This window comes from Plutella xylostella, chromosome 6, assembly GCF_932276165.1.
Source record: "Plutella xylostella chromosome 6, ilPluXylo3.1, whole genome shotgun sequence".
In the NCBI taxonomy this organism is placed as follows: domain Eukaryota; kingdom Metazoa; phylum Arthropoda; class Insecta; order Lepidoptera; family Plutellidae; genus Plutella; species Plutella xylostella.
In genome coordinates this window covers 1638916-1656438 of record NC_063986.1, presented here as the reverse complement: position 1 = coordinate 1656438, position 17523 = coordinate 1638916, and the positions used below count along the sequence as shown (strand labels likewise).

Genomic DNA, 17523 nt, shown 5'->3' with positions numbered 1-17523 from the left:
ATTATACATTATACCTGATAATGATAAATTCAAATAAGATTCTATTGTAGTTTGTACAAACTGCATCAAAAGCTATCTTTGTTCTAAGTAGAAAGTCGTTAGATACTGCTACAGCTGCCCGAAACAAATGATTGTAGCTTCCGAGATTCCGTGTGAAATCTTATCCATATCCATGAGACAAAAGCGTAGGCAAGAAACATAAGTACTTCTCTAACGAGAAGGTCTTGTCCGCTCTAACAACACCAGCATCAAAATAATGATATTACGGAAACAGGAAGCAGTTATTATGCTGAGAAATGTTCAGAATGAGAGCGCCATTCTGATTATTCTGTAATAAAACTTCAGCTTGAGTGTGGTTATGTCATTTTCGATTATTTTACAAAGTTAAGTTCATAGTTTTACTTATTTAGATTTTGCAAAATGATTACTGTAAGTCTGTAGGTAATTATTATGTTTACCAATTCTCACAAAAAAAAATGACAATATATTATTTTACATAATATACTGAAATCAATTTTATGCATTTATGAATACTATTTTATAAAAAGTTAGAATGAGGTGAGTGCTACACACCCATTTGATTAATTTAATGTAATTTCACCTCACCACATGATAGGGATGTAGCCTTCAAACTGCTGTTTGCCTACTAGAGCCACAGTTCTACCTACAGCTTGGAATCGTTTGAAGCAAGTATTAACATAGTTCTCTTTGGAAAACATACATGTATACGCTCGTTTACACATGAAAGATTCTTTTTTGAAATCAGACCAGTGGCAGTATGGATTTATGTGTGTCAGGATAGTAGTAGGTACACAGTTGCTTCGATGCTACAACAGACATATAAATAAGATAGTTGATAACATTTTCCTGCTCGTTTTTCAGTTGTGCATGTCTAGCCGACATCCTCTCGTGTATATGTGTCATGGCAATTTTAATGGGCATCATAATCGTCCTCCTGTTAGCTGAAGGATGTCTCAAAAGTATGTATAGTACCTAGCCTAGTTACATACCATACAACTTACGGTTACCTATTCAGTACTCGAAGTCTGTAGACAAAGGTCTTGCCAGTGCATATCCTGTCGGTAATGATAAATAGTGCAAAAACTGATCAACAAAAGTGACTCAGTGTGCTCTAGACAGTTTTCCAAAAGAAAACAACAAGTATTCGTATAAATTACAACTAAAATTTTGTTTCAGTTAAGGCTCCCTCTCCAATAAACGGTTCTATCAACAACTAATGATTTGGTGACTATATTTTACTGGTACTTTTACTGCACGATGTATTAATGACGCAGGGATAAAATATACCAAATTTTAATCCAAGAAGTAAATCCGTTTCGAATGGATTACCAACTGGTTACCAATCTATAAGTAACTATTTGGGAGTTATGCGTGGGTGAAGGTAAACCTCGTTAAGTAACCTGAGTAATTATACAACCTACTACTTAATTTTCATATATCGGAACCCACCATGGTTAGATGAGTAAAGAAAAGGACAGCTGTCTCGCTAGAGTTCTGTGGCGCTTTGGGAGCGGCATATGTGCCTATTTTATACCTGAGTGTGAGTGTTCTATCGTTACGTATACCGTGCCATGAGAAGCAGAAGAAAATAGGCCACATTTAATGTAGCAGAAAAGCAAATCTCTAATAATTATAATAATCGAATGGAAAGAAAAAGTCGATACCATAGATTCGATCTCCTCTTTGGTAAAAATATGGTAAAAATAAAGTATCCAATCAATACCATGCTATTCCTTCCAAAACGTAGTGGTTCTTTTCTCTATGATTCCTTCTCCTGTGTGAATAAAAAAATGTAAATTTCTCTATGAATGTCACTTGCTTGACTGAAATAAAAAATAAAAGCAGAAGTTAAAGCTTATTATTTTATTTCAGGTCCCATCTACAATAATTTAAGCATTCTTTAGCATTAGTATTATTAATTTATTAATAAGTTGGTATTGAGTTCTTCCAATACTGCTCAAAATGAGGTAAGATCTTCGCCATAACTCAACCAGCCTTTATATGTGTAATATGATATTTTTATTGTTTTCAAACGGTTAATAGCCTACTTCGATCATAACGTTCCTTCCAAAATATGCGACTGTTTTTAAATACTAGTAGGTACCTACTAGCGATCACCCATTCCAGATGTATGACCATGGCAATAACGGCTTATTCTGGCGATCGATGCAGATTGCACAGGCATATCGGATTGCACAGGGTGTTAACGAACTCACCTGAAGGGTAACCGAATCATGCAAGTTCAGCACACATCCGTTTCCTTTGAAGAGACTGATCCTCTCGGGGGAATAATTATCTAATATTAATATTACCTACTTAGGTACTTACATAGATCATGACGTTTTGTATTATTTACATTTACAAGCAGTAGTGACTGGTGGCGTAAATGAGACCCTGAGTGCTGACCACGAACTGGCTAAGCCATATAAATAGCCTTTAGTGGCGGGATGAGGACAGCCGAGGACCGTCCTTAGGAGGAGGTCAGCTCTGGACGATTATGGGCTGATGATGATAATGACGTAAATAGCAATAGTTTTCCTCCATGTATTCAGAACTTAGTCGACTCTCCAAAATTCCCTGCGTTCCAGAATCCGACACTAGGTTAAATGAAATATATTTTCTTTTCAGTTGCCAGTTTCTATGGAGCATTATGAGTTGCCTTATATGTGTAATAATTATATTGGTTATCATTGGATTGATACTATGGGCGATAAGAAAAGCATAGTCTGGGTACTTTCTATTTATAATTAGATTAATGAATATAATGTAGGTATCTAAGTACCTAATGTTATTTACTAAAATAAATATGATAAATTTAATCTTAATTTTATAAAATCTGAATTTCATTTTATCCACGCTGCATTTTTAATATTTTTATCCTATCAACATCAAAATAACGAGCGAAGATAGCTCAATAATAAAAAAAGGTTTTATTGTCTAAGTCAGGGATAATGTTGTCGGTTTTACTGCAACACCAGCGGTCATCTAATGCGCTCCACCCACTGCTAGAGTCGAGGCGGCGACGAGGCGGCGTCGAGGCGGCGTCGCAGTGGCATCGCTTCGGCTTTAAGGCGCAGGGAATTGTCTCATTTACAATACAATGTCAAGTTCTCGCCTGCACTTCGCCCGCGCCGTGACTCCGCCTCGACTTCTGCAGTAGGCGTCAACGTAGGCTGGCAATTATAGAAAATATTATAGACACAGTTGTCGTCGCCGCCGCGACGCCGCCGCCGACGCCGCCTTGACTCTCGTGCAGTGAGCGGAGCGCCTAAGGGCACGCAGGGCATGAATGGAGTTCCTCACCACGTAATATTATTCCACACAACCTTACCATACAGAAAATAAACTACCATACCTTACAAATAGGTACTGTTGTGTAATGTGCAGCTCAGAAACCCCAACTGCTGGCAATCTTATAACTTGCGTGTCGTCGGCAAGCCTAGAGCTGGACTATTCTTTGTTCTTGCCTATGTTGTCCACTCTGCGACTGACAATGGGACAAAGGCTTACAGGAGGGGCCTTCTCGTTAGAGCAGTAAACTTATGTTCCTTGGGCGGAGCAAGGAACATATACCTACTTCTCTAGGCGGAAAGCTTTCTCTCAGATCTCGAAAATATTATTTGGAGTTTTCAGTCAGTTTTTCAGGTGTTGTCTGTGATTAGGTAGTTCACGTGTGTGTCATCTGCATTGAATTTTGGCAACATAAAATTCATTTCTGTCTCAGACCAACTACAATTTCTGTTAATTTCTAAATGGACGACGGCTGCTCATGTGGTGGTGGAACTTTTCACTCTTGTAACCAGACGGGTACGCTTTCGATAAATATGTGGTAAGTACGTAGACTCATATTATATAAAAAAATGGGTTCGATGCAATATATATCTTCTATACACACTACTCAATATTTTACATTAAAAAATTTAATTACTGTTGCCAGAACTCAGAGATCAGGGTTCGAATCCCGGCGCTAACGTGTACCAATGAGTTCTTTCAATAATTTAAGTACAATGTATACCTTCGCTCTTACGGTGAAGGAAAACAACGTAAGGAGACCTGCATATTTACATTAAGCATAAGCACTAGATATTATGTGAACCTTCCAACCCGCAGTGGACCTGTGTGGTGGGAAGTGGTCCAACCTTAGGAATGCAGTTTAGACTTTGGGGATATGCACAAAGGTTCCTATCGAAAAAGCCAAGTGCAGGTACTTACACCCCCACGTAGAATAGAATAGCATAGATCCCAGAACTCAGTTAGTCCACAAAGAATTGACTGACTGGCTTATCCAATAATTAGCGCAACCGTCTTGGACCATCCATTTTCTGTTCCCTTTCTCTGTGGGGGTGGATATCCTCTCAAATGGAATATTTGTGCGGTCAGCATTGACTTCATCACGAGCCAATAATCATCCACTGCTGGACATAGGCCTCTCCTAAGGAGCGCCACAACACTCGGTCCTCGGCCTTCCTCATCCAACCACTACCCGTCACCCGCCTAAGGTCGTCAGTCCAGCGGGCAGGAGGGCGTCCCACGCTGCGTTTGCCTGTTCGTGGTCTCCACTCGAGAACTCGTCTACCCCAACGGTTATCGGTTCTTCGGCAGATATGACCAGCCCACTGCCACTTCAGCTTGCATATTTTGACAGCTATGTCGGTAACCTTAGTCCTCTGACGGATAACCTCATTTCTGATACGATCCATCAGAGAAACCCCAAGCATAGCTCTCTCCATAGCACGCTGAGCGACTTTAAATCAGTGGACCAGTCCTACCGTCAGTGTCCACGTCTCTGCACCTTATTGCCTTTAGCCTTGACTTATTGATATTAAAAATAATTTTGGATGAGGATGGTTGACTGACTGCCATGTTGGCTACTGAGTTTCGGTGAAGCTTACTAAGCCCTTCCCACCTATGACTAAGAATATGCGAAATTAGTTCGCATATTCTGTCATACTAGTAAAATTTACCACCGACAAATCATTGACAAAAACTACATGACTCGAAGACCAATCATTTTTATTTAAATAGAGCTTTGGCGGACACCATACACTCCATGTTCTAGGACTTTAGGCGCTCCGTTCACGGCACAAGAGTCGAGGTGGCGGGGATCGCGTTTCAGCAGCGGCGATTCGGCGACAAAGGCCTCTATATTTTCTACTAGATGTTCCCCCGCGCTTCGCTTCGCCTTAAAAAGTTTTCCCGTGGAAATTCCGGGATAAAAAGTAGCCTATGTTCTTTCCCAGGGTCTATACCGTATGTATACCAAATTTCATTAAAATCAGTGCAGTAGTTTTGGCGTGAAAGAGTAACAGACAGACACAGTTACTTTCGCATTTATAATATTAGTTAGGATATTCCAGCCCACGACGACGCTTACTGTAGAAGACGAGATGGAGTCGCGGCAAATTCACGTCGCGGGTAAGGCTAAACTATATTACCTACTCTGTGGGTAAGACGAGAACTTGATATTGTAAGTGAGACATCATTCCCTGCGCCTGAAAGCCGATGCGACGCCACCGCCACGCCACCGCCACGCCACCGCCTCGACTCTAGGAAGCGCCTTAGGAAACTTTCATGATTTAATCACCTACTGTGTCTATTGATGTCATGAAATTTGTTTCAGTCAACTCATATGGAACATATTAACGTGTATTGCGTTCATGCTGATTATATTTGCAATTATACTGCTCATTCTGTGGGCGGCTGGAGTAGTTAAGGGTAAGTGCAATTCAGTAAAATTATCCGCCTTAGATGAAAGCGAATATGAGATCGAAAGATGGCATCGGGTGAGGTCCTTTCAAAGTTGGTATTCAGTGAATAGTTTCATTGTCTGCAATTGCAAAAAAAATCTTCTTTTTTTTGCTTTCGTCTCAAGCAGAATTTATAATTTTATCATCATCATCAGCCAATAATCATCCACTGCTGGACATAGGCCTCTCCCAAGGAGCGCCACAACACTCGGTCCTCGGCCTTCCTCATCCAACCACAACCCGCCACCCGCCTAAGGTCGTCAGTCCAGCGGGCAGGAGGGCGTCCCACGCTGCGTTTGCCTGTTCGTGGTCTCCACTCGAGAACTCGTCTACCCCAACGGTTATCGGTTCTTCGGCAGATATGACTAGCCCACTGCCACTTCAGCTTGCATATTTTGACAGCTATGTCGGTAACCTTAGTCCTCTGACGGATAACCTCATTTCTGATACGATATAATTTTATACACAATATTATATTATACTGAATCGTCCTACAGCATTTATATTAGGTAGTACTCTTAGTATAATGCATAAACTAATATACATCATACTAATAGAAAATATTTGCGAGCATTATACCGGTAATATGTCGGTAGCCTAATAAGTAACTAAAAAGCTACTGAAATATTTCATCAGAATTTCAAAATTCACGAAGAAAAAAAAACATTCTCCATAGTAAAAAGTATAGCATAGATCCCAGACATGACCAACAAAGTTTCTATGGAAAATGATAATTTTTTTTCGCGAATTTTAAAATTCTGATTTTAGTTTCGGGCTGAGATATACCATGCTGCACATGTAGGTTTCGACTTAGTATACCCTTTTTGCAACACTCTGTATAGGCGCGGTTTTAGAGGTGCTTGTTGGTTCTTGTACTATAATATGTACCTATCATCACGACCCATCACGTCCGCACTACTGGGGCACGGGTCTCCTTCCAGTGAAGGAAGGGTTTAGGCCTAGTCCACCACGCTGGCCTAGTGCGGGTTGGTGGACCCCAACACAAGCAAGCTTGTGCTGAGAGAGTTGTCGGGTAAGTGGGCAACCCGACTGTCAGATGTTTTCGAGCTGCGCAAAGGCGTCTGACTAGGCTTAACGACTATATACTGCCGAAGCAGCAACCGGGACCCATCCAATGGCTGACCGTCATCATCATCATCAGCCAATAATCATCCACTGCTGGACATAGGCCTCTCCCAAGGAGCGCCACAACACTCGGTCCTCGGCCTTCCTCATCCAACCACTACCCGCCACCCGCCTAAGGTCGTCAGTCCAGCGGGCAGGAGGGCGTCCCACGCTGCGTTTGCCTGTTCGTGGTCTCCACTCGAGAAGTCGGCTGGCATGGCTGACCGTGCCAGTTGTTAATTAACCTCATTGATCAGTTAAGATTACTGAAGCTAGCTCGACTACGGTCGCTTCTATGTACCTATAACTTATACATATATATTTTTGTTTCAGTTGAAAAGGTGAACAAAACCGATTCTAATTATTAGCATGTAATGTTTATGTAAAGCGTATAGTTATTTTTATTCTGTTAATTAAATAAAGGAGAATACCTATGTCTTAAAAAACACTTTTTTTTACTTTAAAACAGTTAATTTTATGCAATAATTTTCAAATCTACATTAATATGATAGGACCTGCACGAGCCACTGAGAGTTAACTTTGATTCAACTTCACCTATATTATATGTTGTCGTCCTAAGGTACCCCTAGTGGTACAGAGGGCCTTTACGAGAGTGCGCCACGCCGTCCTGTCCTCAGCAACCGCTCTGGCCTCCGTCCAGCTCAAGCCTTGCGCTCGCAGCTCGCCGTCCACTGTGCGCCGCCATGTGTGCACAGGGCGACCGCGTCTCCGCTGCTCTACTGAAGCTAATCTGACTGATAAACCCTAAATTAAGGAGTGAACGAATTTCCCAGGAAAGGTCTCCTTTAGATTCTAGCCCATCAGTCATGTAGCTCACCGACATCGATAGGCTAAAAGAGGAGTCGAAAGGAAATCACACAACACGAATTTCTAAGAAAAGATTCTATCATTTATTCTATGTAATATTATTTAGGTACCTACGATTATTTAAATTCGCATCAATACTAACAAAACCATCGCTATCTGCTAATCAGTAATCAGCTAACACTTTCCACGAAGTGTTTGAAGCCATAAAACCACACTACCCGTCATTGTTACAGCGAAATCAATAAGTTAATCTCTCTTTGTTTACCCGAACGCAGGCATTCTGCTGCACTAAACACGACTCTATCACGTTGGATTAAAGCTATCGATAGTATGGCCAATAAATATTATGGCCAAAAATATCCAAAAAATATACCCAGGAATCTCGGTATCTTATCGCGTTGTCGGAGTAGGTAGGCAGCGGTGACGAATCTTCATAGGTGCAGACAGTATATCAGTATAGCTTCGACTATTGCTTAGTACTTAGGTTGAATAATATTTCATGAATACTTTAGTCTAACCGTGTATAGCGTTCGTAACGTACGGCAAAGTGGCGTGACTTTAAATACAATAAAAATACAAAAACAAAATGTGGTGAGTTGGTTTGAACATATAAATTATATTTAAGTAACTCTTACTATAAATTAAGTGTAGAATTCCTACAGAATATGCAGGGTTTATCATCGTTCTGAAAGTATTCACGAGTCAGATTTAAGCGTCTGCTGTTGATGTTGACTGCCCTGGACGTAAGTATAAAACATATTTATAAAATAAGTTACAGGTGATACGACACTCAACCCTAGCCAGACACCTCGGCTATTCCTACCAATAAGTCTGAAATAAAGGTCTTGAAGCTGTGCGCGGTTAAGATTTATGCGTCAGAAATTTACGTCTGAAACGGTTTGACTGGTCTGCATTTAAATTCTTTCAGAAAGAAGTTTCGGGGTTCTCTAAATCAGAAGTCATTAGAGAACTCAAGTAACCGACATAGATCTTTACGCTGAAGTAGCAATGGGCCTGGCCATAGGTATATGCCGGAAAACCAATGATCGGTGAGCCAAGCGTAGCGTGGGACACCCTAGACAGGTGGTCGGTAGTGGCGGCATGAGGAAGCCTGAGGATAGAGTGTTGTGGAGTTCTTTGGGAAAGGCCTATGTCCAGCAGTGGATGATTTATGGTCTGATGATGAAGATGATAGATACTTTTTCTTTTCTTTTCTATGTCTGTTAAACTGTTTCTGTTTGTGTGCAATAAAGAGTATTTTATCTTTATCTTAGGAAACGCCACACGATGTTTCCTTTCATGCACCTCACTCCGACTACCTAGGTAGTTATAGAAATAAACAAAGGAGAGCTCAATACAAACTCTAAGTAACAGTGATTCATTAATCATTATAGTCAATACTTTTGGGTAAATCCTACTTACCGAACAATTCATTATTAAATTATCTTATCGTTTCCAAAACAAACACAATATTTTAGGCGTAGGTTTGTACTTACTGACCTGTTATCAAATGACACATACCTACCTACTTACCTATCAACTACCGACCTATAGATACGTAAGTATGTATAGGTACTTAAAAGGTAACTAAGCACAGTGTGATAACTCTGATAAGATTACTATGGCTACGATATGGAATACAATAGGAAATGACAATGGGCGTTTTGGGACCTATGTCCAATAAAGATGAGACATACATCGTTGGTTAGCTCTTTTCAAGTAAGCAAAAAACTATTATGACGACAAATCCGTATATGTTGTCCATTTTGAAATATATTCGTCGGAAGGAAGTATTTTTCTATGGCACTGCACTGTCTCTTCTGATGACAGTTAGGGCGTAATACACGTAAACACGTAAGTATTATTGAAATTGGAGAAATTACTTTCAACTGGTTTTATTTACTGAGATAATAAAGAAATATAATATTATATGAAATATGATCATTTCGTTATAAAAATTAAAAATGAATGTGAAAAACTAACAAAAACATTAAAATTACAGAAATAAAATATAAAAACTTTCAAGGTACGATTATTCTTATTGGACAGTATATCAAGACTAGCGCTTCCGTTATTCATATTCTGCAAAAAAAATACCTTTTCAACGACGTATCACTCATTTCTATTGGTGCTGGTCCCAGCTTCCATATATTGGTGCCCATCATCATTTAGACGTCAATTGAGATATTTTTAGAGTGCAATAAGTACTTAAATAACAATGTTCCACAGTTTATTCTTACAATAGAACCATCTTTAAAAATCTACATCAAAAGTTATTCAAAATGACGAGCTGAGTGACCCTTTCGGTTTTCTATACTTACCTACCACTTTAAGACCCTTTATACAAAGACGAGGTTGTTATTGGTACTTTGCCTTATTTACGTACCTGGGGGGTCATTCTATATTTATGACGGAAACCGAAGTTTTGGATCGCTGCTGCTGCGAACATTAAGACACACGGTGATTGCACTGCTCTCGTTCGTTCGCTTTTCGTCAGTATAGAGTAAACCTTGCTTATTGTGATGTTAACACACACACACACACACACACACGCACTCACGCCTTGTACTAATGTACTCCCTTGCGGGGTAGGCAGAGGTGCATTGCTGCACCCACTTTTCGCCAGAGTGTTATGTTAGTCCCAATGTAATAGGGGGCGGGTCTATTGCCATTTTACGGGCACATCCAAGACCCGAGAACAAATATCTGCCCCAGCCCGGAATCGAACCCGGGACCATCAGCTCAGTAGTCAGGGTCACTAACCACTCGGCCGTCTATTATTATGTTAACATACAGTACTAATATTATTGTCCCTTGTTTCAGTCTGGGCTGTGTGTGCAATCTGATGTGCAAGCTGATCAGCTTAGCGATATCCATCCTTTTCATCATAGCAGTAGTGTTGCTTATTCTTTGGGGTGTCGGAGTTATATTCCGTAAGTACTTACTTAAAATATATTTACTTCTTCAATGGTTTCAGCCGAGTTTCACAATAGACGTGGTAATGGTAATACGACTGACCGTGAGTCTCCATGCACGGGTCAAAAGACACTACGTATATAAACTATAAAAATACATAGACAAAGTTACCTAATCCTATTCGTAGACACGTGAGTTATAGAAGAAAGGATGTTCTTAGACAGAATTAGGTAGGCTCTATTTACTTGCGAGCGATCATGAAAACATGGCTTTAGATTTAAGTAGGTACCTACTTTACTATAAGTACCTACTGATTCTGATCTAAAGGTGGCCCTTAAATCTGGGGTCTACTTACAACATCATAATAATATCCTTACCTCGTCTGTGGTTGGAACTAACAAAACACTTAGTGGAATGAGCATGTAAGAATTCGCATTACCTGACTGTATGAAATATGTGACCTGTTTGTACCTCGACTACCTCGCAATGGGGTGAGGTAGAGTGGTTCATTATGCTAACACGAACCTCCTAGGTGCTCGTGTCAATAACCTTTAAAAGGTTATTGGCTGGTGCCTACTTTAATTAATAGCTACAGCAATAATAGTAAAATGAGTAACCGAAACTGATATTATATATTATAGCGTTAATAAGTCCTATGAAATTGCTTACAAACTCCGCTCATGAAATTTATTAAACGATTATTGCCGAACCTGATTTTTTGTTAAACCCATACGATCTCTACCTACTAACTGATCATTTATTTTATTTTACAGAAAAAGAAGGGGAATCGGGCAGCCCAAGATTTTATGAAAATAATAAGTTTCTTACTTCTTAGTTAAGTATTAGTATTAGATTAGTAAGTACCTATAGGTAGTTATAATAATTTATTTTTATATGTAAGTTTGTACCTATGAAATTTATCATAAGTAATTTATTTACTTACTTACTGTCAGTATTTTGAAGATAAATTAAGACTTAATTAAATATATTTTAAGATTAAAATTTAAATTACTTAATTTTACTGTGTTCTTTTTCTTACCTACCCACATAGTTACACAAATCAAATCCACAACTGAACTGCCACTGCTATATAATATACTTTGTTATTCGTTACATGTGGTCAGTAAAAAGTTTTACGGTTTTCTAATAATTTTGTTACCCGGGCCGATGGCCTGGCGATACAGCGATATAGTGTAGTAGGTACCTACCTGCTATTTTACCATATACACTATAGTGGCATTAATTGTGGATACCTTTTATAAATTTCTTGTAAGCATGTGACATTCATTAATTTTAATTAAGTAGGTACATCAGTGTACGGCATTGTTAGTTAAACTTACCTACCTACATATTTTGCACTTTTTGAAATATTTTCATTGAAAAATTATAAAAATTCTGAATAAAACATTTATACTTATGCAAAAATATAAATAAGTACTATACCTAGTTGGTTTTCTACAAAAACATGACAAAAATATTTAAAATATATACCTAATTTAATTTGTGATAACACTTCGCCGTAATCATTTTTGTTTAATAACTTGCTCAATCCTTCGAGGCATGGATTCCACTAAATTTCGTAAATCTCGTAGAAAAATCAAAAACCTGCTATAATATAATGGTCCGATGACATCTGCCAGGTTGCGGAGAAGCAGAGCGGCACAGGGCCGGAAGAATTGGTGTACAAATTAATGGCGTATAATAACAGTGGGCGATAGAAGGCTGATGATGATGATGATGAACTTGAACATTGTGTTTGAGGTTGGAGATGCATAAATCGATTATTATTCTCAGCTTATAAACCATGCAGCGCCTCTAGCGGTCACTTTAATGAAACAAATGACAGGTTTATTTTTATCTCCTAAGCAACAGGGTCTTCTTCTGTCAAATCGTGCGAGCTCTGTTGTTTTTGTTTGGAAATGTTTTAGCAACTGACATTACCTCGGTAAAGGAAAATAGTATTTACTGCCTTGTATTAGGGCCCAATAATAATATCCACGATACTCGATACGTTAAAGTTTTATTTTGTAGTTTCCTCTCTCATGGTTTGAGTAGGTTGAGTGAGTTGCGTGCGCCGTTATAAAATTACGTCGTGCGATGCGATTGGTTTGTGTACGTGTCGTCAGTGTTTCGTCATTTTAATACTATTTATTACTTCAAAACAATAGTTACACTAGTGCCCTGCCTAGCTAACTGTGAAGTGTTAAGAACCTTGCGAAAGTATCAGAAGCAAACAAAAGAAGTCCGTTCTGAAATCTCTCCCGCCTTCCATAAAAACAGCGAAAATGTCTGGATGTAAGTACAGTTTTCTACTTTCATTTGTTTTAGCTGATTGTTTGTAACAGGTAGGCGTTAACGTACCGGCTTTTAGGAGGATAGCCTGTATGTTAGGTAATATGTCTACATATCCTCCCAGTCAATGTACAAAAGAAACCTTAATGAAGTATTTTGTTGCTTATGTGTAGCAGATTTCTTTTCCATAACATAATAAAAGTAAAAGTGGTGTCATTATGCTTTTTAAGATTGAGAACAAGGACTATGATTCATGATCTAATGTTATTTGATGCCTTAGTGGACTTATACATTCATATTGTAACTTTTTAGGAGAACCTAGAACTCAAGTAAGAGGCCAGAAAGAAATTGTACTTATTACAATTACATTGCAATATCAATTGTTTACTTACCTTGGACTTCTTCAGACATGAGCCTTATTTATCATTATCTACTTCAAGATGTTATCAATCATCATGAAGCATACATGCATTGAATAATACCTACATGTGCAACCAGTGCAAAGTAACTGTGCATGTGACAGATTATAAACATAATATTGAAAGTAAATTCTGAAAGCAGACAAAAGTTTTATAAAAGAATAGAATAATACTGCTGATGAAATTGTTATGCAATAATAAGTAAAATCTTTCTGAATACATTTCAGACCCATACGGAGGTAACCCTCAATACCCGCCGCCTCAGAACCAGATCTACCCTCAACTGTACAACCAGCCGACCGCCCCTCCCCCCGGGCACCTCCCACCCGGCCAGCAGCCCCCTATGAACCTGTCATACCCAGCCGCCCAGCAGTACCAGCAGTACGCATACCCCGGGCAGCCCTCGATGCAGCCCGGGTTCGTGTACCAGCCTTACCCCGGCCAGCCTGGACAAGTGATGCCGCCGGGGCAGGCCATGCAGCCCGGGCAGCCGATGCAAGCGGCTCCGCAAGCGCACATGATGCCGTACTACGCTGCTCCCCCGCATCCGCAGTTTGCTGGTAAGTTTGTTACTGACTAATGATATTATGCTTAAGATTGTCTGGCAGAGATGCTTTAAGTGAGACTGCCTTTTGTACCCCTAATTAAGATATAACTTGTAGATTCTATTTTAAAAAAATTGGCGTAGGTACAACTAAAGTGTGTAAAGTGTGTTGTTATGAGTTCTATCTATCTATCTGTTATTTGTGATACAGCTTTTAGTTGTTATGATTCATTTAAAAGTAAAATTCTGCTTTGTAACATTGTAGACACTGTTGATAAGCACCTGAACACTATGAATGCAAAATAAAATTAACATAATAATAGATAGGAATATTAGGTATTGTTAGCATAAAAAAATTAACTAGCAGTACCCATAGAACAACGCGGACCCCTTACCATGCGGACTTTTACCGTTTACCATGTTTATGTCCCATTTGACGACCGAATGGCGTAGTGGTTAGTGACCCTGACTACTGAGCCGAAGGTCCCGGGTTCGATTCCCGGCTGGGGCAGATATTTGTTTAAAGACAGATATTTGTACTCGGGTCTTGGGTGTTGGTATTTATATTTAGTATCTATCTATCTATGTATTTGTGTAGATATATCAGCTGTCCGACACCCATAACACAGGTTCTGCCTAGCTTGGGGTTGGATGGCCGTGTGTGAGATGTCCCCACATATTTATTTATTTATTTATTTTATTTGACATGTCATTATGAGTTTTAATTCCAAGCAATAAGGGTTACATGAAGTGACATTTAATAATGAACAAAGGGTCTTCATTTTTCTTGCCAATGGATGTAATGTGTTATCAATGAATTCGAGAACATGGGTTGAAAATACATATGGGGGTGTATTCTCGATGAAATCACTCGTAGAATACACCCTTAAAATTTGTCGGGTTCGAAAAACAACACATTGTATAGTAAGTAGTTTTTTTGGTTCTACATTTGTACTCACCGTATCGCCGTTTTTGATTTATTTATTTATTTACGGAAAACCAACAGTTACATATAAAAAATAAATCTCCATAGTAAATATCGAAATTTCGTAAATTTATGTTTTTCTCATAAACTAGAAGAGTCCGATAATTATTCTTTTGTATGAAGAATTGTTTATGTGAGTACTTACCCTGTGTGTATATTTTAAAAGATTGTAAAAGGTTTTGAACACGCCTTGTTACTAAAGCTGAGCCTCCGTCGTCTCCAGACCATTCATACTCAATGAGCAGTACCTAATGAATTTTTGATTATTTCACCTTCTTCAACACTGTTACAGACATAATTAATAATCATATTGATTGCACACCATACTATCTTTAATATCACCTTCCTCAATACTACTAATCCCAATCCTTTCACCATTTCAGCTGGAATAGAATGGGTGCCCTCCTCACCCCGAGATGCCCCGTCTCTGTCTGACAGGGCAGTGGTAGCTGGGTATGAGGGGCACGACAACAGTCCACTCTGGGTCATCCGCGGCAAGGTGCAAGGAGACTTGCTGCCGGGCAAGCTTGCTGTGAAACATCATGCGGCATATGTTCCGTGGGATGGGAAGGAGCATGAAGTGCATAATATTGATGTGAGTATCTGAATTCTGAATCATTTATCTTGATTATGTCAAGTAGAGTCTGAGACACTAGATTATGAATTGATCTTTGATCAATTTCATCATAATTCATTTTTTTTTTTTATGTAGTGTCCCACTGCAGGGCAAAGGCCTCCCCATGTTCACTCCACACGTCTCTATTGTCGACCACCTGACGCCAATCCGGCAAAAATCTGTCCATGTCGTCCCGCCATCTCCGCCTAGGTCTACCGTATCATACCGTATCATAATTCATAATTTTCTTATTTCTGTATGATCTACAATAATTCATCAAAAAAAGACCCTCCACGAGTTACGTATCAATTTCCCTGTTTAGTCACTGGCTGACCTTGTCCTTTCATCAGTATATAAAAATACTTGTCTGCGTCTAGTGTTGGTCACCGACAAACTAACAAGACAATTGAAGATAATTTTGTAATTTTTCAGGTGCTATGTGCCCGTCCCGAGTGCATCCGCTGGGTGTCCCACGCCGGCGGCTCCGCTATCCCTCCCAACGCCATCCCGGCCGGGAACACGGCGGCTGGGGAGGCCCTGTATGTGGGCCGCGCCAAGGAACAGGGCTCGCTCACTCCAGGGAAGGTGAGGGTTTCTAGCAATTCGCTCCTATGTATTTTATAATTATGACATATGCTCTAATATGAGCGATGGCATACTTGCGTTATGTAAGGTAGTATAAGGAACGAAAGTAGAAGGTAAGGGTTTCTATGCTGCGTTCATTCTTTCTTTATCAAATATGACCGATGCCATACTTGCGTTGTTCGTGCGTTGCGCTGTATGAAATGAGCGGTGATGCTCCTTTGTTCTACATACAAACCAGGATAATCTGCGTTGAAATGACGAAGCGAGAGCGCAGTAGGTGTTTAATAATATATTGCACATGTGGCATCGTTCTGTAATAAGGAAAGCTGACGGCATTATCATGTAAAATCCACTTATCGCCAAGGAACAGGGCTTGCTCACTCCGGGGAAGGTAAAGCCCACCGTTCACTACACGCACCGCGAGTCGTACCAATCCGTGGACAAATCCGTCTTCGCCCACACACTCGATTGTGAACTTTGTTGAGCCTTGCATCCTAACTATCTGTGTGAAAGGAACTGTGTCTGTCTGTCTGTTACTCTTTCACGCAAAAACTACTGAACGGATTTGAATAAAATTTGGTATACATACGGTCTAGACCCTGGGGGTTTCCCACGGGAAAACCTTTTAAGGCGAAGCGAAGCGCACGGGAACAGCTAGTAAGGAATATAACCAACTTCTCTCGCGGAGCCGCGCCTACCAACACATTCACACACAGATTTGTTGGCGGACTTGTCTGTTAATGGGAGCCTTAAGGGTTTCTTGTGCTCCCATAGCATACGTACTAGATAAGGGTTGTGCATATTATGTACCTTTCATATTATTATGAGCGAGTGTGTGACGCGATCCATCCACAGATAAACTTATCTTCAAAGTTTCCTTATGTGAATAGAAGTTTTTATACCATTGGAAAGTACATTCCAATGTTTTCACAATGCTTCGACAGATGTTGCCTACAACACGTATTGACTAAAGTATCCTGTTAGATAATATAAGTATTAGAAATAAATAAATAAATAAATTTCTATATTTTCAGGTGCACCCCAGTCACAAGGTCCTGTACATCAGCTTCGGAGGCCAAGAAATAGGTCACAAAAAGTATGAAATACTGTGTACTGTTTAGAATACTTCTAAGGTATGTGCTTACGTTCAATTATAAAGTAATTGTTGCCAAACGCAAATGGGTAAACGTGGTATTTTGGAAACTTTTGTATTTTTTTTAAGTTTTTTAAGTAAGTATTATTATTATTATATACTGTTTTACAAAATTGTTACGAAATCTCAAAAAAAATCTCTTTAAAGAAAAATTATGTGGAACATGGAAGTATTAAGTATAATATTATAATTATAATAAGAAATATTATATTACTATGAAATGTGAAAATATAAATTTGTAAACAGATACACTACATTTTTTTGTTAACAACCACATTAGGTATTTATGTGC

The 17523-nt window shown here is 39.3% G+C and overlaps 1 protein-coding gene and 2 long non-coding RNA genes across 4 annotated transcripts; all 3 read left to right on the top strand.

The window, feature by feature from the left end:
• The first annotated feature begins 13 nt into the window (after nucleotides 1-13).
• Nucleotides 14-2872, top strand: LOC105395636. 2 transcript variants are annotated; one of them, XR_007266358.1, is made up of 5 exons: nucleotides 14-558; nucleotides 883-980; nucleotides 1198-1402; nucleotides 1894-1988; nucleotides 2650-2872. It is a non-coding gene; the product is annotated as an uncharacterized LOC105395636 (long non-coding RNA). The 2 variants fall into 2 exon arrangements; XR_005254762.2 differs by having other exon boundaries at nucleotides 1198-1561.
• Nucleotides 2873-3692: 820 nt separating this feature from the next.
• Nucleotides 3693-7328, top strand: LOC125488601. Its single transcript, XR_007266337.1, has 3 exons — nucleotides 3693-3850; nucleotides 5642-5736; nucleotides 7227-7328. It is a non-coding gene; the product is annotated as an uncharacterized LOC125488601 (long non-coding RNA).
• A 684-nt stretch (nucleotides 7329-8012) lies between these two features.
• Nucleotides 8013-17480, top strand: LOC105381907. Its single transcript, XM_048621799.1, has 6 exons — nucleotides 8013-8312; nucleotides 10545-10654; nucleotides 13576-13925; nucleotides 15188-15472; nucleotides 15926-16078; nucleotides 17113-17480. Exons 1-6 carry the CDS (start codon nucleotides 8308-8310, stop codon nucleotides 17197-17199), a joined length of 990 nt encoding a protein of 329 aa, XP_048477756.1. The 5' UTR covers nucleotides 8013-8307; the 3' UTR covers nucleotides 17200-17480.
• The last annotated feature ends 43 nt before the right edge of the window (nucleotides 17481-17523 follow it).

What these genes read in the sequence shown, in the direction of transcription:
- LOC105381907 (XM_048621799.1), top strand. An exon ending in CTGGTAAGTTTGTTACTGAC is followed by an intron (nt 13,926 to 15,187) that starts TAATGATATTAT and finishes TTAATAATCATA; the next exon opens with TTGATTGCACACCATACTAT. An exon ending in ATGAAGTGCATAATATTGAT is followed by an intron (nt 15,473 to 15,925) that starts GTGAGTATCTGA and finishes GTAATTTTTCAG; the next exon opens with GTGCTATGTGCCCGTCCCGA.